This window comes from Lagopus muta, chromosome 5, assembly GCF_023343835.1.
Source record: "Lagopus muta isolate bLagMut1 chromosome 5, bLagMut1 primary, whole genome shotgun sequence".
NCBI classification, from domain to species: domain Eukaryota; kingdom Metazoa; phylum Chordata; class Aves; order Galliformes; family Phasianidae; genus Lagopus; species Lagopus muta.
Window position 1 is genome coordinate 34,930,328 of NC_064437.1, and position 20,901 is coordinate 34,951,228.

At 42.4% G+C, this 20,901-nt stretch overlaps 1 protein-coding gene across 1 annotated transcript in view; it reads left to right on the plus strand.

Annotated features, from left to right (window-relative positions):
* Window positions 1-17,037: 17,037 nt before the first annotated feature.
* Window positions 17,038-20,901, plus strand: part of NRG3 (neuregulin 3) — a 395,586-nt gene continuing 391,722 nt past the window's right edge. Inside the window, exon 1 of the mRNA XM_048944625.1 lies at window positions 17,038-17,728. Coding sequence (XP_048800582.1) covers window positions 17,038-17,728 — 691 coding nt within the window. The remainder of the gene's footprint in view (window positions 17,729-20,901) is intronic.

Below are 20,901 nucleotides of genomic sequence, written 5' to 3' on the forward strand. Positions count from 1 at the left end.
ATTATGCAGGGATTTAGGCTATGGCTGACCTTTCTATGGTAAACAAGAACAGCATTTATGATGCTTCCAAACTCCTAGACAGGACTTATTATAATCCTGAAAAAAGCCATAGCAAGTATAAAGAGAAAAAGAAAATCCTGCTTCAGGAGTTTTAGTTTTCTATAACACTGGGAAATAAACGAGTCTTAAGGAAGGATCTTATCAAATACATTACCATATTTCACTGACTGCAGTAATGCTGTCCTGAGTCATACTAGTGGTGGCGGCTGGAGAGCAGCCTCTATCTTACAGAAGCTTCTAATACTCTTTCAGGAAGTACCCACTTGATAATTATTTATGTTCTAGAGATGTCTGAAGGTCTGGCCAAATAAGACAACTGACTGTGAGAAGGTGTGTGTGTGTAGTACAGTTTCACTTCAGGGCTTTGTGACCTGTACAAACAAAATTGAAAAGGAGCGGTGAGGAGTCTTGCCCTTTCTGTCATGTAGCTGGGCCTTGGAGATAGGAGGGATTTTCATGTAAGTAACTTGTAAGATAGCAGGAGCTGAGCTGTTTTAACAAAAAACAACTGTGTTTCTGCCAGTGGGTTAAGTTCTGTAATGAGCAACAAGCCATGGGTTTGCTCCTGCGTCAGCCCAGCCGTGTGAACGATGTTACCTGGAGAGTAAGAACCTCCCAGGTAAAAGCTTGGAAGTGGCAGAGCCAGGACAACCACAGAGCAGCCACTGCCAGCAGAACACCTTGCTATGAATGAAGCACTGGAACTTAATTCAAAGTAGATGAAACATTCCCTCATATCAGGACAAATAAGGGTTTTTTTTCAGGTTACCCAGTTTGTTAGTTCTCCATCTGAGACTGCAAAGTCACTTCCTAAAAGTCTGTTTAAGATCTGTAACAGAAGTGGCACAAAGAAGGTGGAAAAAAAAAGTTAATTCTGAGATGGAGAAGGATCTTGGAGACCTGAAATTGCAGGCAACACAACTGTCAGGTCACAGCTTACAGAACAAATAGCAATAGTAATTTTTACATTTATACCATTATGGCTTAATTATAAAAGAAATCCTATGAAGTATTCTTGGTTGGGCTGAACCCATTGAGTGATCTAGACAAAGGAAAAACAGTAAATGCCTTCTGAAGAGTCTGAGTCTGCCAAACAATGGCTTTCAGTGTTAGATCAACTTTGACCCTGTTTAAAATGAAGTTAGCAGCATGCAAGAAGTGATTGTACAGATCTGATGTGCACGCCACAAAACATACAGGAAATATCTTTGCCTTTTGTAGTGCTCTGATACAGCACACCCAGAAAGAACTGTTCTTAGCACCATCTGAAGTTGAACTTGATGACCTTGAAGGTCTTTTCCAACCTGAGCAATTCTATGCGTGTCGGGAAAGCTCGTTTCACTGAAGGAAGGAACAGAAAAACTCTGTTAGTCACTGCCGAGTGCATTGGTTGATGAAGCGTACTGGCTGCAGTAGGAGTCTCCAGATTCTTGGTGTATTGCTGATGGGTAGCAATGTTTTCTGATTATTTAAAGAGCAGTTAGTGTGGATGCTGTGGTTACAACTACAAGCCAAAATTCTACTTCTCTGAGGGGATGAAAGGTATATATATATATATATATTTTTTTTAAAAAAAGGACTTTTGTGTTGTTATACACAAGGCGCATGCAGTATGCAGTGTGGTCACTTTTAAGACTGCTCCAGCAAATATGTCCGCCTAGTATGTTAAAACCATACCAACAAAAATGGTTTCAGAATTAATGGATGGTGTTGGCTAAAATATAAAATAATATAAAATATAAAATATAAAATATAGATGACTTAGATATAACTGTTCAGGATGAAGCAAATCTGTGTACTTGTGGCTGTGTAATGGATGTATAACCTATACAATGTCTGGTGCTAGAATGTACATCAATACTTTTACATTTATGCATTGGTATTGAATCACAGTTTGTCATGCCTCTCGTCATGATATGCTTACCATTTAAATACAAAGACCTCATACAGCAAGGCAATTAGGTAAATTAAGTACACGACCTTCAGTTTAATCCTAAGCCTGGGACCAATTACAATGGAATCAAGTAAACTGATTCTGCCCAGCTCTGGAAGTATTGTACAAGTAGGACTCCAGAAATGCTCTATCTATATGTGTTTCCTGATGAGAAAACTCATCACAGCTCCTTAAATAATATTCACTAAGACAGACTTTTCTGCACCCTGCCACTTGGTGCTCCCAGTTTATACACTACTGTAGAAACTGAAAGGTCTGTTTAGGAGTATCCCATCTCAGTAACGATGGTTCCCATCTTTCAGAATATTCTTCTATAACTAGATTTCCTTCTGCTCAGTGCTGGTTCTCTGTAGGTAACTAAAACCTTCCTCTGCTAGCCTACAGGATATTGGTCTGCTGTAACAGTAGTTGAGTCTGCAGTGTATGGGTTCTGTGTGCATATCAAGAGCACATCTGGTATCTGATGAAAATGATCCCCATGAATCCTGATTGACCTAAATATTTACTTGTTTTGTTATAGAAATCTGGACTTATGAACTTCATTCACAGGCTACTGAAGTAATACTCACCATACTAGTCATTCTCATCCTCAGCTTGCTGCAGTTTCATTTGTCTTTTATTAGCATTAGAGTATTTATTGCCAGTGTTGTTTTTAGGGTTAGTACTTCAAGCAAACACAGCAACAATATTGATTTAACACACTGCCTATTGAATGCTGAGATTTGGTTGACTAGGTATTACAACACCAACATTTTTATAGGGAAGAAACATCATTTTATGTACCACATGGTGAGAGAAAGTTACTATATATATATATATTCAAATTTATTATCCATCCAAAAAGGCACTAGTTCCAGACACTTGCTTCTGCTTTTCCTTAAAACACATTATGCATCATATAATGCTATTGTAAAACTGAGTTTACAACCCCAGCAGTACAGATACCAAAATGTTAATTGCATAGACTCACCTGCCCTGAGCTGGACATGTGGTGTGAGTGGATGACGTGAGCTCTAAGCCCAACTGCAAGGTACTGGGAAGTATTTACTCTGTTTTCAGCAATGTTTCACTTAGGGATGGAGTGTTTTACTACTGGCAGGAGTTTTCAATGTATAAAGGGAAAGCTTTGTGAAGAAAGCATTTTTCATAATTCCTATAGGCTACAAACTGGAAAATATCTAGGGCTAAAGCAACTACTTTAGAAGGTACAAGAAATGCAAAATTAATGGAAGAAATTACCTATTCCTTACTGTCTCTCTTAGTCAGACACAGCCTATGCCTGTCCTAATCCATTATCCTGTCAACGCTGATGAATAGCAACAGAAAATCAGTTTTACTAAAAGTCAGATGTTTAAACTTCAGAGGAAACAAAATAAAAACGCATAGCCTAAAATTTCTGCAGCTAGCTAGATTTGTATTCTGTTCCTCAGGAAAAGCCAGGCGATGTAATTTAGCTTTGAAAAAATGGCACTAGGATTCAAACCTCACTCAGAACTCAGCTGATTTCTCTTATGATACCACTAACCATCCATCGACAAGGAGAATTAAAAGCTTAAAAGTACAATTTAGAAACAGTACACGGAGCGGGCCTTTTTATTTTCCTATGGACAATTTTAATTTGGTCATAAATAATGCGTTTAAATACTTTGTTCTGAATCTACAACCACAGAGAGTTGTTCTGTTCTCCAGATATTTGTACTTAACTCTGTAACAGAATATATTAGAAAAAAATGATAGAATATTTCTAAGAATGTAGAAACATCATCTTTGTATGCAGCTCAGTTATTTCAGTGCTTTCATCTGCACCTTTTCAGTCACTCAGCTTCCCTTTGATGAATTCCATAAAATTAACCAAATAAAAAATAAGCTAAATTAATATATTGGAGAAAGATTTTGGATCTCTACATATTCACTCTTTGGGAACTAATTAAAATTGATTTTGCGACTCTTGGTTTTTAATGCAATTCTACAATATGACTGCTTTTTCTTATGATTATTTCATGGTTTTGAATCAGGAGTAATGTAACTGGTGCCCAGAAGGTTTGACACTCACAATTTTTTGGTCATAAATATTTAGGTTTTCTAAGAGAGCTTAACTTGATTTATCTATGTTGAAAAAAGGTATGGTGCAGGCATCAATCTCTTTGATCTACTAAGATGTGTGATGCACTGCCCTAACAATCCAGTAAGCTGGTCTAGAACATTGAAAATAGAGTAATTTTCTTTGGTGGTGATTCCGAACATGAGAGAAAAATGAATTACAATAAGAATGCAAACCCTCTATATCCCAGGTTGCGATGCAGTAGTTGAACATCAAAACTGACCTTCATAGCTTTGGAAGAAAGAAGAGATTGTACTTCCTTCTGCTCCCAGTTTGAATTTTTGCTTGGTTTTTAATATTTTGTTATATAAGTATCTTCCTGATTGGTCAAGATTCTCTGAAAGGCTAAAGAAGGGCACCAAGGCTTGTGAAGGGCTTGGAGAATATGCCCTCTGAGGAGCAGATGAAGGAACTGAGGCTATTTAGTCTGGGGAAGAGGAGGCCAAGAAGAGACCTTATTGCTCTCTTCCAATACCTGAAAGGTGGTTACATCAAGAGCGGGATTGGTCACTTCTCACTGGTGACAGGTGACAGGACGAGGGGAAATGGCCTAAAGTTGCACCAGGGGAGGTTTAGGTTGGATATCAGGAAAAACTTATTTACTGAAAAGGTTGTTAAGCACTGGAATAGGCTCCCCAGGGAGGTGGTTGAGTCACCATCCCTGGATGTTTAAAAACCGTTTGGATGTGGTGCTCAGGCACATGATGTAGCTGAGGGTTGTTAGAGGTAGGGTAGTATGGTTAGGTTGTGGTTGGATTTTTAAAGTCTTTTCCAACCTGAGCAATTCTATGAGTCTATGATTAAAAAGAGGATTCTACAGTAGATTTGAATCTGAGCAAAATCCCTTGGTTTATTGTTTTTTGTTTGTTTGTTTGTTTGTTTTTGTTTTTAAATATGAGCATGGCCACTTGTGAACAAATAAATCAGAGTTCATGTGGAAATCAAAATATTGCTTATGGAGTAACTCTGGATTTTGCTTGGTTCACCTGACTAAATTGCAACCAATAAGAAAGTTCTCTTTAATTCAGTACACAATAAGAAACATTTGACTTTGAATTACCACACTGCCGTACAGGTCACTTTTGAACATGGATTTTGAAAATACGTTATTCAATTCTGTTCTGTTTAGAATTAGTTCATTAGTTTGGATTTGTTGTATGTTTTTCTTTTTTTGGGGGGTCTTTGGAAAAGTAGATCCAGTTGCAAAGGCACAGTTTGCTTTCAAAGATAACTGCCAAACCAAAAATTGTACTCTAATAATTACAACTACTCAAAAGAAATTTATGTCATTAAACAGTGATTTTCCTTAACTTAATGGCTTTTACTGAAGAAAATAACATGTAATTAAGCACTGATTCAGTAACTATAGGAATGAAACCTGACAGGGGAAAGAAAGTTTCTGCCACCACTGCAAGAATACCATGGTTAGGCATGAAGCATCAGGTCTGATGACTTCATGGGAAATACCTTCTAGCCCATCCTGAGCAAGGCAGCAAGAAGCAGAGATCCTCACAGTTTATATAATTTATTCTTCCTGTATTTGAAATGGATAAACATAGATAGCTGCTGAAGAGCAAGCAACACCAGTGTAAGAGAAAAATCTTCCCTCTTGGAAGGAGGATGTTTCTGCAGGGCATGGTCTTGTAACAAAGAATATGATTATTTTGTCATTTTAACATGATGGCAAGTACTGTTATAGGTAACAAAGACTTCATATGATGTGCAGAACAAGTCTGACTTAGTAGCACTCTTTTTGTTTACTGCATTTTGCTTCGGAACTTCCTTAGCTATTAGCATGTAGTAAAAGTCTGCCTTTCCTATAGGCATGTAACCCCAACAGTTTCCCTTTTAAAACTAAGTCAGTTCTCAGTTGCCAGGTGAAAAACATAAGTAAAAACATGCTCCTGTTAAAATACAAAGGAACTCTGCTATTGATTACGGCTGGAGCTGAATTTCACCGTTTGATCATAGAAATGTAAAATCATAAAATGGCTTGGGTTGGAAGGAACATTAAAGTTACCTAGTTCTAGCCCATCGTGGGAAGGGTTGCTAGTCTTCACATCTGGCACTAGATCAGGGTGGCATCACTTGATGGTGCCATTAAGTTTTTTGCATTTATATTCCATCCTCACTTCTTGAATATTATGATTTCTACTAAAATGTAGCCATGTTGAAAAAGAAAGAATAAGTTTTTACATTTGCATAACTTTAATGATTGAACTAATTGAGCTTAATGTTTCCTTCAAAGTTCCCACTTTGGCTGGCATTGCTAGCATTGAAATTGCAAATATGTATCTCAAAAGGAACGTATTTTTAGTACATTTCATGAGATTGGAAATGAGGCCTTAAGATGTAAAACACTTTTTCATCTTAGCAGTAATTCTTATCTCACTTTTGTATGTAAGCAATGTGCTATGGAGGATGTCAAATTGTGTATGTTGTTAGCTGTATTACAAATTTGCCTGCTTGATTTTTTTTTTCCTTAATTCAATAAAAAGAAGCTTTTAGAATGAACAAGTAGGATATGAAGCAAGGACCAGAAAAGAAACCATTCTGTACATTACCTCGTAAGAATTAACGGTGAGGCCATTAATGGAGAAGTAATTAAAATCATATCACTGCTTTATCAAAAGGATACTTATTCATTAAAAGCTTCCTCATATTAAAACAGAAAGCCAACTTTGTATTTCAGTACAGTTTATGCAAAACCAACAAATGAAGACAGTGACTCTAATGAACCAATGTTAATAGGATTTTTGTTCTTCATATACATATCTGTATATAATTTTGAACTTATATGCAGCATGTTTATTTCTTAGGAGCAGTTTCCATTTAAAAAGCTGTCTGTCTTAAGCAACTAGAGGAAGGTTTTTTGTGTGTGCCTATTGCATAGCAGGATTGAGAAGCAGAGGCTGAATTTGAGTTGAATCCAGGGCTTGTTATCAAGGGTGTAGAAGTAATGATCTTTCCCTGCCTTCAGAGGGAGAGCAGTAAGATCTGCAGTATGGTTCATTATTCCTCGTGTGAACACAGTAACATAAGGAAAATTTATACTGTGCATTGTTCTTGTCTCTTCCTCATGCTGAAATAACACAAGCTATAGCACTTTCAGCACAGGACCTTTATATAGCTGAAAATTAAGATTTTGTAGAGTCATAGAATGGCCTGGGTTGGAAAGGAAAAAATTTAAAGCTGTCTTATTTAGAGATCCCTCCATGTGTCCTCATGGAGTCCAACATTCATGCCAGCTAATGGTGGGAAACTTACTTTGATTTCTGGCTGCCAGATCAGCCTGGTGGGTCATATACGCATCATTGGGACTTAAAAATAAGATTCATGAAGTCATTCTGTATTGTATTGCTTTCAAATCCAGGCATGTTTACACATGTGTATTTGTATTCAAAACTGAGCTGTGTGACTTTTGTAAAACGGCTGATGGATGGATCCCACTATACCTAATGTGTTGAAGTCACAAAGTTTGTTCCACAGCCAGAATATGTCCTGTTCTGTTTATTCTAGGATTTTAACATGTCCATCCTAAAATATGTGTCTACACTCACATATATGCTGATATTTGCATATAGAAATAGGTAGGTCACTCTGAAAGTAATGCTTATTATACTTACAATATTCTTATTTCCGTGGAAGCTACAGCAGATGCAAAGAGCACAGCGCTGTTTGATGGAGCAGATTCTCACCTTCAAAACAGTATTTTTCAACATAGTCACCAGCATTAGTCATGCATTTTCACCAGCCATGAACAAGATCCTGTATGCCACACTCATGGCCATCTGGAACGTGGCTTGTCTTTCACATCATTGTCACCACTGTTGAAATGCACTACCCACCGCCTCACTGTGCTCACATCTACTGTCTGGTCTCCATAAACATTCAGCAAGTGTTTATTAATCTCAGTGGGTGCTATTTTTTTCCATGTGAAGGAATTCAGTGGCACACCTTTGCTTCATACACACTTCTTTGTCAGATGCCATTCTGTCAGACTGCCCCTCTGCTGCCATCTGTCACAAGGAACAAAATGTAATGGAGTATTGGTGGAAAGGTTCGACCTCTACTGCCATACCACCAACATCCATCTATGACACTGTGGGCTAACATTATTAGTACCAAATCCCTGATTATTGAATGGTAGAGAAAAACTACTATGAAGAGGGCCGTGCATTGGTGTATTCATAGTACACCCAGGCAAAGATACAGAATTACTAATACTAATTTAGAGTAATTAATGTTTCTTTAGTTTTCTACTGAACAAACAAATATTGACACCTATAACGAAAGTAATTGGTACGTACAACGTATGTTGACACTTAACTGGTTTTGAAATTGAATCTTTTTTTTTGTCTGCTATTTTTTTAAAACTGCAAGATTGGAAGTTGTGCTAAATTTTGCCAATTCCATTGCTTTCAAAATCCTAACATTTTCAGACAACATTTTTTCTTATAAATCACAACTTCTAACATGGGTAATTGTATATAGAAAAATACCATGGAGGTATTTATTAATTGACATTCGATCTCTTGCTCCCTATGAAATACTTATTTAGCAGCTATCTTGCTGCAGGCATTGTTTCACTTCTTTTTGTCTTTTCCTAGTGTTTTTCTGTTTGCAGTTAAATTGAAATATTCAACAGTGATAAAACCAGAATTCTCAACTGCTTTGCTTTCTATAACTCCTCATAATCTTTTAGGCTTGGTATAGAAAACTTCATACTTACACAGGGGTGCTGAGAAACAGTTTATTCTGACTCCTATGTGCAAAAATAGTAATATTAATAATAGTTATACAGAAGTGTTTTTTTCTATATTCTTAAAGTCCACCAAGAGCTGAAGTGCTTGGAAAATGTGATTTTAAAGATAAAAGATCTGGCTTATTTCTTCCTGATTAAGCTATGTTATATTGATATCCTGTGGGCTTTTCCTGCTTAATAGGTTTGTTGAAATGTAACACTAAAGTGGAGTGCCACAAAAGTGTTTTCATGGAGTTTGATAGAGCAAGTTCTTTGTCTGGAAGGATAAGTAACTATACTTCTTGATTTGTAACTTGTGCTGCGTTGGACTTTCAAGGCAGCTGTTAAAGTTACCCATTAAGTGACTGAACCTCTTATATAGCAGAAATACGACATCCAAGATCATGTTAATAGCACTTACTACTTTTGATGTAATTCTCCCAGGCAATTGCTTTACATTTGAGATCTATTAGCTCATATTAAGAGAAAAAGCTGCTTAAAAGACATCTAAGAGTATGGAAATCTGGCCACCATGGGACAAATTGTGGCCTAGGCCATATGGGATCAGCTCCAGCCAGAGATGGAAGATGGCTGGGTACAGCAAGAAAAGTATGGGTCAGTGTTGTTCAGCATTGCTACTTGTGAACAATTCAAGGTTAAAGACATGAATTTCCAAACTTGCCCCAAAGGTATTCGAGTGGCAATGTTTCAAACATGAGAAGTACTGCTCTGCAAAGAAGCCTCATGCAGGCTGAACATGATTCAGATCTCCTAACAAGAGCCCGAACAAAATGCTAGTAGTGGAGCTACAGAAAACATCATTACAGAGCTATACAAACGTTGTTTTGAATACAAGGAAATGGTGATAAAAGAATTTACCCAGGATTTCAGAGCAAACCCATTCTTGCGGTGGTTCACTCTGCTTTGGTACTTGTCTGTACTACAATAAAATGTTCTGGTAGCAATAAATTTCTGAATGACTGTTAATAGAATGAGGTAATATTAATTCCGAGTTCATTTCTCTAGGATCTACTCAAAGTTAATTGCTGATAGCATTGTTTTCCCTGTCACTGTTTTTCCAAGTGTTAAAATGAGAAATAACATTTGGCTTGATCTGATATTAATTTGGTCATTCTTGGCAGAGAAATCAATTCTTTTGGATGCAATTTAATTCTTGAAAATGATGAGGAAGTCTTAATTTGCCTGTAGTCTTTATCAACTTTGGACTTCGCAAGAGTATAAAATTTATTTTATGTTCTACTTTTTCTGTAACTGTTTTATTGCTCCCTCTAATATAATTTCCTGTGCTTCTATAGCCCTCCTTTGTCTCTGATCACTCCAATAACATTACAAAATAATTGAAACCATTTATTTAAATATAAAGCCCCCCTTTTTTGTTTTTCCTCTTAATGTAACAACTATGATAAATATACTATTTACCCAAAGAGTATTACAATATTATTTACTTTCAGAAGTGATCAAGACTAAAAAAAAGAACCATGTTAGTGCATAGTTATAATTTTGGAGAAGGTAAGAATTTAAAACTGGAGGTGCACTGTGGTGTTTCCCTCACAGATTTATAAACAGCATTAATTCCAATTTGCGGCAAGTTCAGAAACTGGAATAGCTGGTAGTAATTCACTATCTGGATGCCTCAAACTCTTCTTAACTTTGACAATCTCTGTTCCTTTGTGTTCGTTTCCAGGAGAAATTCAGAAGGAATATGCTGGATGCTTTCCAGGGTTGAGCCTGTGTGGCAGAGCTGCTGCTGGAGAATTGATGGGCTGTAGGCACACATGGGAGAGGGAAGGGCCCCACCAAACACACACCTTTCTTCCAGGTATGCTTTTAAGAGTTTATGACTAACCCTACAATGGGCAGTGGAATTTAAGGTATTCCAAGATCTGAAGCACACTATTAATTGGAATAGAGTGTATTAAATGGGATGGAAAAAGTGTAAGTTTAATGGGAAAAAAAAAAAAAAAAAGACAGTGATTCATAATAGTAAGTAATTGCAACTTTATCTGCTGATGAATGCTTGCTTCATAAGCTTTCTCACTTGTTGTCGTCTTTATTTTGTACCAATTCCTGGAAAGATTTGAATTTTTATTTAGGGCTTTGTCCAGGACAGATTATGATATACTGTAAGATTTTTGTTGGCCTCAACATACTTTGGAGCAAGCCATTTTGATGGCATTTTCCATACTTGCTTTCAGATCCTTCTGCATTTGGCACCCTCAATTTATGTTTCTGACAAAAAATTCAGGAGTTACAATGATTTGGAGAGTAAAACACACAGATTCTGTTGTCTTGTGGTAGCTTCGGTATCACAAGGGCATTGTTAAGAATAGTTACTATATATCTCTGTTGAAATGATTAAATGGTGCTTAAGAGACTGATACAAAAACACTAAAATCAGAATAAAAAAAACCTACTTCTATTTTGCTCTTGCCGGACAAAATTTTACTCAGTGAAGTACTTAGATTTTATGGTCAGCTGAAAGCAGAGAATATCAAGAACTCAGATTGATAAGAAGCATCCTGGGCTTCTAGGATTTTGGTTACTTAGTAATCAATTCCTCCAAGGAATGCATTCAATTTAGTAATATTTCTTGATTGAAAACTGTTTTGAAAGTTCTGGGATGCATTATTTTTGTTAATGGTATCTCAGTTAATCATTATGAGCTGTGCCAAGAGTAATTTTTCTCATTTGTTGCAACTTGTGCTGTTCCTCCCCAGCTACCAGAAGCATTTCGAACATCCGTGTAGAAATACAGGGTGCAATACTTCAGGCTGTATGCTAAACACAGGTATATAGCCCCAGTCTCTTTACAACGTGTTAGTTGAAAAAAAAAACTTCATCTGCATGCCTTGCCTAATAGCTATTTCAGCAATCACAGTGTGGAAAAGTGATTTAGTTCTAAGCACTGTTTAGCGGGATAGGTGAAAAACTATTTATATGCGTCATATGAAGGAAGGAATAGAATTACACACACCACAGACAAAATGCATGGTTCTCCCTGACTGTAAACCAACCATTAGGAGCACACATGTAGCTGAGGTGGGGATGAAAGCTAAGAGGAAGGATGAAACAACAATATTCCAATGTTCTACTTTGGGAAAATACCCCAGGAGTGCAACATCCTTTGATGGAACCAGCCAGAATTCCAGCATCCTTCATTTGTCTTAATCTGTATTACTTGCCACAAGGCAAGTGTCCAGATGGGTTTTTAATATCTCCAGAGAAGGAGACTGCACAACCAGAGCCTGTTACAGTGCTCTGTCAGCCTTAAAGTAAAGAAGCACTTTCTCATGTTGCGAAGAAACTTCCTGCGTTCTGCTTTGTACTTGCTGCCCCTTGTCCTATCGCTGGGCACCACTGAAAAGAGCCTGGCCCCACCCACTTGACATCTGCCCATTAGATATTTATAAGCAGTGATAAGATGCCCTCTCAGCCTTCTCTGTGTCAGGCTAAACTGTCCTAGGTCACTCAGCCTTTCCTCAAACAGGAGATACTACAGGTCCTCAATCATCCTTCTGGCCCTCTGCTGGATTCTCTCCAGAAGTTCTTTGTCCTCTTTATTGAACCGAGGAGCCCAGAAGTGGATGCAGTACTCCAGATGTGGCCTCATCAGGGCAGGGTAGAGGGGGAGGATCACCTCCTTTAACCTCTTGGCCACGTTCTATTTAATACACCCCAAGATGCCACTGGTCTTCTTGGCCACAAGGGCACACTGCTGGCTCACGATCAACTCATTGTCCACCAGGACACCCAGGTCCTTTTTCCACAGAGTTCTTTTGCAGCAGGTCAGCCCTTAACTTGTACTGATGTGTGTGGTTATTCCTCCCCAGGTGTAGAATTTGAAGAAATGTTTATGCACCAATCACACCATAGGGTGAAGTAACTGTAGAGCTTGTATTGTTCACAGCTCAAGATAAAATTTATATGGATTAACAATGAATGTCCTCAGATTTTATAAAGTTGGAGAAGAAAAACAGGCTTCTGCGTGTGCATGTGGAATATGAACATATGCATTTCAAATGCATGCTGTTGAGTGCTGACATGGATATAGATCCAAAATGGTCTTATTTTCCTGTTTTGAAATTCTATTTCTTTTGTTGGCTCTTCTGAAGATAGTTATTCTGAGATCTTCAGGACTGCTTCCACGATAACAGCTAAAGCAAACATAACTCCTTGAACTTGTTTATTACATTTTGCTATTTAAAGAGGATGTCACTGGTTCTGCTGCACAGAGGCATATGTAAAGCCATGAGGAACAGAACCCTTGTCATATCACTCTGACTGTGGCATACCTACTGCAAAGCCAAATTTAAATCCTATGTGACAAAGCAGTACATGCATAAACAGCATATCCATTGTTTCTGTCACATCAGTCTTTAAGACTATATGACTTTACCATGGATAAACTGTTCAATTCTATCCCAGTCACCAACGTCCCTGGGGAGATACTAAGGATGTATTAGCATTCTATGAAGAAAAATAAATTATATGTTGTTTTCTGTTCATGATAGATGTATTTCCAGAGTAAGTAAAAAAGTTGGGCTATGATACAGAGTGAGTAGGAAGAAATGCAAGTGAAATTTACAAAATACCTACGTAAATTAGAATTAATGTGCTGAGCAGATTCAGTTAACAAGAGTGGGCTGATTTGAAAAACTGATTATGATTTGAATATTAATTCCTAAGGACAGAAAAGTAATCTAGAATAATTTAGAGTCTGTATTTTTGTATACATCATAACTTAACTAACAGCTAAATCATTACAGGACCAGAATTCCATACATCACCTGCACTCAGGTGTCTGTCGAGGTGCATCATGTAGATCTGTAACACCTGTGCAAGTAAAAGAGCTTTTCTCCTTTTAAGTAATTTATTTATTTTAACTAAAACCTACTCCATTTGAAATATGCTTTTCTGTGCGGTTCTGTTGTGTCAAGGTCCACAGGCATTTCATGTTTTTAAACCAAAGAACTGTCTTTCTTCAAAGACGATAGTAGTCAATGGAAAAGTCTTCATTAATTTATCCAGAAAATATCTGCTTTGAAGTAATTCAGTTAACTGTGGCGTACTGAAAGCGTTCCCCAACCAATTTGAAGAATAGTTTGTCAATCCCAATGGTATAGATAGGAAACGGTAAGAAAAGCTGACAAATCTTTGCTCATAATACAGGAAGTCTTTCAATATTAAAGAATGAAATGGCTGCATTTGAGTCATCTTAATGGTATCATTAAGATGCCTTTCTGTTAGAGCCATTACAAATTAAAGAAGTTGACAGCTTGAAAAATCTTAGTGAGGGAAGAAGTGCAGTTGAGACGGAACAGAACTGAAAGGCTTCAGAACTTGGTCATCTTAGTTTAAAGGGACTTAAAAGCTCTCTGTCTTGTGAGGGTTGTAAAATAGTTTTCACGTGTTATATTCTCCCAAGATGCATGTACAAATGGCTTGAGAATGAATACAAAGAACTGTTCATACAGGATGTAACAAACAGCAATATGGTTGCAGAAGAGGCAAGAGTAGAAGGGTGTTTGTGCAGGAAATGCAATGCCTGGAGCAGGACAGCAGTCCACTCGGTGAGGAAGGTGAGGACTGGCAACCTTGCACATAGCAGGGGATTGAAACTACATGATCACTGTGGTCCTTTTCAATCCATCCATTCTATGATTCTATGACTGTGCAGGACTGACCCTTACAACTATCAGCACCTAGTTGTACATGTTCATAAGAAATCTCAGGTCCTAAAAAATCAGCAACAAAGCTTCTGTGGATGTACTTAGCTGATCAGCCGCTTCTGGAGATTTCCTAGTAGCTCTTAGCATAGGGCTGTCTTAGAGAAGCTGCCAAGATGCAGCTGGATTAGTTCAGGTGACAATAATCTACATGTCTTCTTAATGTACTTCTTGTATTATGTCATACTTGCTTTAGCATTCCTTCCAAACAAAAAAATCAAGCAGATACATTTCAACTGCAGTGTCTTTATAGAATCATAGAATGGCCTGTGTTGAAAAGGACCACAATGAACATCTAGTTTCAAACCCCTGCTATGCGCAGGGTTGCCAACCAGCAGACCAGGCTGCCCAGAGCCACATCCAGCCTGGTCTTGAATGCCTCCAGGGATGGGGCATCCACAGCCTCCTTGGGCAACCTGTTCCAGTGCCTCACCACCCTCTGTGTGGAAAAACTTCTTCCTGATATCTAACCTAAGCCTCCCCTGGCTCAGTTTAAAACCATTCCCCCTTGTCCTATCACTATCCATCTTCGTAAACAGCATCTTATCTTCTGTGTTTGTGTATAGACAGAAAAAAAAATGTATTTCACATTTTGTTTCCATTTTCTTCCTGTTCAATTATTCTGTATAAATATTAATACATTTCTACATAAGTGACTAAGGAAATTATACCCAAGTGTCATTACCAGGAAATGACGCCAATGGTTTAATAGTTTAGAAGAAGGGGTTAAAAGCATTTGCACACATATGGTGTTATAAACCATTTTCTAAAATTTGGCAAATGGCATTAAGCTCACCCTTTGGTACCGTGCTGTTAACCCTTCAGTGACCACTCCAAGTATTTACAGAATGGTCTTTCCAGAAGGTGAGACGGAAGCAAGCACTGCTGGTCGCAATGAACATAACCCTCTGAAGTAGATGAAGGAGTTGGGGCAGCCTGAGCATCCGCACTTGTCTGGGAGCATCCTGGTAGCCGTGTGCCCATGCCATCCCTCGCCCCGGCTGCCGAAGAGTGCTGTCCCTTTGTTGCAGGTGGCTGCTGCTGGTCTGTGCTTTCCTGGAGGGAATCCCTTTCACAAACAAACGCTGCTCATTGTTAGCCATCAGAGAGCATCAGCGTCAGAAAGCATCTCGTCCTGAGCCCCGGTCGTTGGCGAGGAATCCTCTCTGAAGGCGTCTCCACCTCCCTCCCTCCACGCGTCTTTTTGCCGTGCGGCACAGCGCGATGGGTTACTGCCGCACCGCCGACGGATGAGTTCAGGCGCTCTGCAGTTACCCTCTTTTTCTTTCCTCTTTTTCTCTTCCTTCCCTTTCTCTTCTTCCCTTTCCCAGGCTCTGCTAGCCGTAGCATCCACCCTCCCGAGGGCTTTACCCGGATCATTTATTTATCTTGTGCGCATTAAGAAACCACCATTAGGCTCTGGTGGGAGGCGCCTTACTCGCTGAGCGCTCGCCTGCCTCCCCTGCGCCGCGAGAGGAATGCACAATTGAGCAGGAGCTGCAAGCTTGGCAGGGGTTGCTGTGTGCGTGCCTATCTGTTGGCCGGATCCGTGCTTTTGCCGACTGGGTCACTGGCGTCCGCCGCTTCAAGGGCTCATTTTTTTTTTTTTTTTTAATTTATTTGGCTGTGTGGTTTTTTTTTTTTTAATTATTATTATTATTTTTTTTTCGCCGGGCATCCTCACCGGAGTTTTACTGCGGGCCGGACTTGAGCGCGGACGCGGAGAAGCCGCGAGGAGCCTTGCCGAGCCGAGCCTCCTGCCCCGGGCCCCGCCCGCGGATCGGCCTCCCTGGCCCAGCGCCGGCCGCGGGTTGGCCGCGGGGCCGCGGAGTGGCGGGCGTCGCGCCGCCGCCTCCCCGCCGAGCAGCCGGGGGCTGCCGCTGCGCCGCGGCCGGGCAGAGGCGGGAGCCGAGCGGGCGGGGGAGGGAGCGAGAAAGCGAGAGAAGATCCCCTGGCCCCGAGGGGCGAGGAGAAGGAGGAGAGGCGAGAAGGAGCGTGGATGTGAAGGAATGTGCCCTCCCGCAGCCGGATCCGCGCGCTTGGGATAAAAAATCGTAATAATCGAGGAGGCTGATCGCCGCGACTTATTGCACGGAGGAAAAAAAAAAAAAAAGAAAAAAAAGGATAAAGGAGAGCAAAACCTAGGAGTGACGGGAGAAGAAGGAGAGCGCCTTGGCTGACGCGGGCGGCGCAAGAGGAGGGCGCCCGGCGCGGCCGTCCCGCTGACTCCGCGGCCGCGGGAGGTGCGCGGGGCGGCGCGGGGGTCGCCTCGCCTCGCCTCGCCTCGCTATGCCGGCGGCGTGACCGAGCGCCGCGCGCCTCTCCGCCCCGCGCCGCTCCGCTCCCCTCCGCCCACCTCCGCCGCATGCCGCCGGCATCCGCGGCGCGCTGATGCCCCGGGGCCGCGGCGGCGCTGCGGACGGCCCCTAGGATGAGCGAGGGGGCTGCCGGCGCCGCGGCGCCCGGGGCGGCGGAGGCGGCGGCGGGGGGCCCGGGAGGGGATGGGGCCGGGGGGCCGCCGCGAGAGCTGCGCTGCAGCGACTGCATCGTCTGGAACCGGCAGCAGACGTGGCTGTGCGTGGTGCCCCTCTTCATAGGCTTCATCGGCCTGGGGCTCAGCCTCATGCTGCTCAAGTGGATCGTGGTGGGCTCCGTCAAGGAGTACGTCCCCACCGAGCTGATGGACGCCAAGGGCGTGGGGCAGGACCCCTTCTTCCTCTCCAAGCCCACCGCCCCCCCCCGCGGCGCGGAGACCACCGCCGCCGCCACGCCGCGGCCGCCCAGCCGTGTCAGCCCCCGCCTCACCACGATGAGCCGGGCCCCCCCGAGGCCCCCCGGCACCCGCGGCCCGGCGCGGGGCGGCCCCAGACCCACGGTTCCCCGGCAGCCCGCCGCGCCCCACACGGCGCCGCCCGCCAGCGGCCCCCCCGGCACTGCCGGCCGCGCCGGTCGACCGCCGCCCGCCGCCCCCAGCACCCCGCCGCTGCCCGCCTGGCCCACTGCGGCACACGCTACCTCCTCCTACAAGATCTACGTCCACGACTCGGCGCCCTCCTGGACCTTGTCTCCCTTCCAGGAATCTACCACTACTACGCCGGAGACCACCACGACCCCCAAAATCCGTAAGTAAAGCGCGCCGGTCCGCTCGGGCACACCCCTCCCGCCGGTCGGGTCATCGGCATCGGGCGCCGTCCGTCCCGGGGCTATTGCAGCTCGGGGGACGCGCGGTGCCCTGCGGGAGGCCGGGGAGCGCCAAGTTCTCCTTCCCCTGGCTGTCTCTCGGCCTGTTCCCCGCTCGTGTGGCGGGCGTCGAGGCAGAAACAGCCGTGGGAGGCGGCTGGAATTCGCTGCGGTTCATAGAAAAAGCTTTCCCTTCTAGTCTGGTGTGAGGGCGGCATTTAGGAGGTGTGGGAAGCAAGGGGACAAGTGATGGCCCGCCAGGAGGGGCAGCGACACTGCTGACAGTGAGCAATGGGAGCTCGGGGCGGGCTGCGTTTCTCTGCCGGTGCGGAGTTTCTCTGGCCGTCCAGCAGCCGGCTCACACCGAAGGAGCCCTCAGCCCCGGAGGGGTGCTGTCTCCGGCGCCGAATTGGGCTGCTGGGAGGAACCCCGCCGGAGAGTGGCACCGATGCGCTCCCGAACGCTCACAGCAGCCCAGGGCTCCCTGGCTCCAGCCAGTACTGTGCCGTCTGCAGCCTCAGCCCGTGACTGGCTATTTTTTTTTTAAGTGGAGGAGGTGGCTCGTTCCCTAGTTGCTCTTTGTGCCTGGCTCTTCCTGCACTGCGAGGCACAAACCGAAGGATTTGGGTTCGGTCCGAAATTTCGTTTGAGTTGGGTGCATCAACTTTCAGCTTCTCGTAAAGGTTATTTAGGACAAATGCAGTCCGTGCCAGAGGAACTTCTGTGTGGTGCTATTTAGTGAAATGCTCAATTGTACTGTATTAGAGTCTTCTGTGCTTTTTCAGATGCAACGTAGGAAATGAGGAGCCTGTGTTCTCCATTAACTCTTAGTTGCTTTTTCTAGCAGTATCAGTTCGATTGCATGCACCACCTGGATTGCTTGTACAGCCAGCAGCTCCCCTTCTGCATACTAATGCATGGTTATTCCAGTAGAGGATTTGGGTAGCTGGTCATTTAAACTTAATTTTGTCCATTACATCTGTTTTGCTGATGAACCCTGGGACAGAGAGTGTATGTACAGCAAACTGATTTTGTGAATTGGCAGAATAGGGAGAAGAGTGGCAAACTGGATGTGTACGTGTGGGTGGGCGTGCAGGTGGTGGATGGCTGGGAATGATTACGAATAAAACTGCCACTAAATCAGAGCAGCAAACCAGGCAGTAACTTGCTTCCCCAGCATCTGCTACTGCAATTGAGAAAGAGCCATCTCTCACAGGTGTGGCTGAGCCTGGTTGCTCTCTAGCTGCAATCAGAGGAGCTTCAGTGGTACCAGAGGGAAAATCTCTTGTGGATCTGAGCCTTAGCTGTCTCACTGAGGTATATGGAGCTGTATAGAACACTTGGAAAAAAAAAGCAAACAAGGAAACAAAACGTGTGAAGGGAGTGTGATTTGCAACCTGCGTCTCTGATCTCAAATCCTGTGTGCAGCAGTACCTTACTGGCATTTCAAACTGCAGTGACGTGTGTGCCTGAAATGCTGCTGGGCTTCCAGCCTGGGTGGGACCTGTCAGGATTTAAAAGCTGCCTTGAGAGCTTTGCCCTTCTCTTTTTTGTGTCTCTTTGGGTCTGGAAGAGAAGTCTGCTGCAATTTTCTCCCATCTCCGTTGCCTCCTTACAAAAGGTATAGAAGGCAGTAAAATCCTTATTAATAAATTATTGTCACTGGCAGGACTCTTTTGCGTTCAGGGTGCGCAAAGGAAGAAGAGAGCCTTGAAATGTTCCTGGCAGTTTTACAGTCCTGTAACTGTTCCTTGTTTCCGGGAGCCTGCTAATACCTTTTACAGCAGGGTGTTTCCCTTCATTAAGTACGGCTGGGTTATAGGATGAAATGCAAGAGGTGCAAATCCAGCAGAAATTGACCCTGTTTGGGCACATTGATAGCAGAGATTATCATTAATGGAAGATTAAATAGATTACATAAAAAAGGATTTGAATTTGTAGGGCATGTGGCATAATTTATTTATTTAAAGCCAGCTGTATTTCCCTGATGCATATAAGCCTGTCCGAGGATACATGTGAAATTCTCTGAGGCTGCAGTATCTATCAGAGGGGGGAGGGACAAGTAATGTATTCATCCTGTCAGGAAGTGCTGCCATGGTGTGACCCTACAACAAGTACCTGCGTCTGCCACTGAGTTCGCATTGCCCTGACTAACAGCTCTTAGCAAGGAAGGGTATTCTTTTAAACAAGTGCATCCTCATTTTGTAAATTCAGCTGCATGGTCCTTATGTGGCCGTTGCTCCGGTGGCTGTTGAAATGGAAGTCGTGGATCTGTTGTGTCATGTGAATACAAATCTGACATGACAAATCTGATGCCCCAGCTTTCAAAGCAGTGTACAGCCCTGTGTGATCCGCCGGCTTGGCAAGGCACAGATGGAGGCAGGGGTTATGGGTTATTTAGCCTTTCGTGGCTTCTAAGAAAAGAAGCAGCTGTCATTATTCATGTGGCAGTTCATTTAATTGCTTCAACGTGTTAAAATGGGCTCAAAATGTGACTTGAGGAAATGGAGAACAAATTGGGAGCTATTTCTTCAGAAAGCCAGATGATTGCCCACCTGAAGTCGATGCCGGTAAAGCCTTTTCTCTGTGTGTGTATTCAGCTGAGGAGATGTTGTGAAATCTCTCACTTTTTTGTGGGTGTGCATAATGACAATAATTCTTGGTTGTGTTTCACTCAAAGTCAAGCTATCTGTGAGCTGCTTTGCAAGTTCTCGTTGAAGATCCTTCAGGTTCTGACTAAGCAAAAGCCATTGACTCATCGGCTTTCTTTCTGTACTGTGTGCCTGCGTGTGTTTTTCATGTTCATGTACAGATTGTGGCTTTTTAGCCTCATTTCCCAGCATTCAACGTGAAAATCAATCATTGATTTAGGATAGCCTAACCCACAGATGAGCAGAATCAGCCAACTGACTGGAATGCGCCGGTGAGGTTTTATTATTATCAAACCATTGGTTTCATTTCTATGGTGTCATGCCCTGATTTTTTCCACTGTGCATTTTTTTCATGGTATTCTGAGTTTTTCAGTAATGTTATTATCTTTAAATTGAGATGTTGTACTTATAGGTGTGTTCAGCTGTGAAATACCCCGTGGTTTCTGTGGTGTTCCTATGACAAA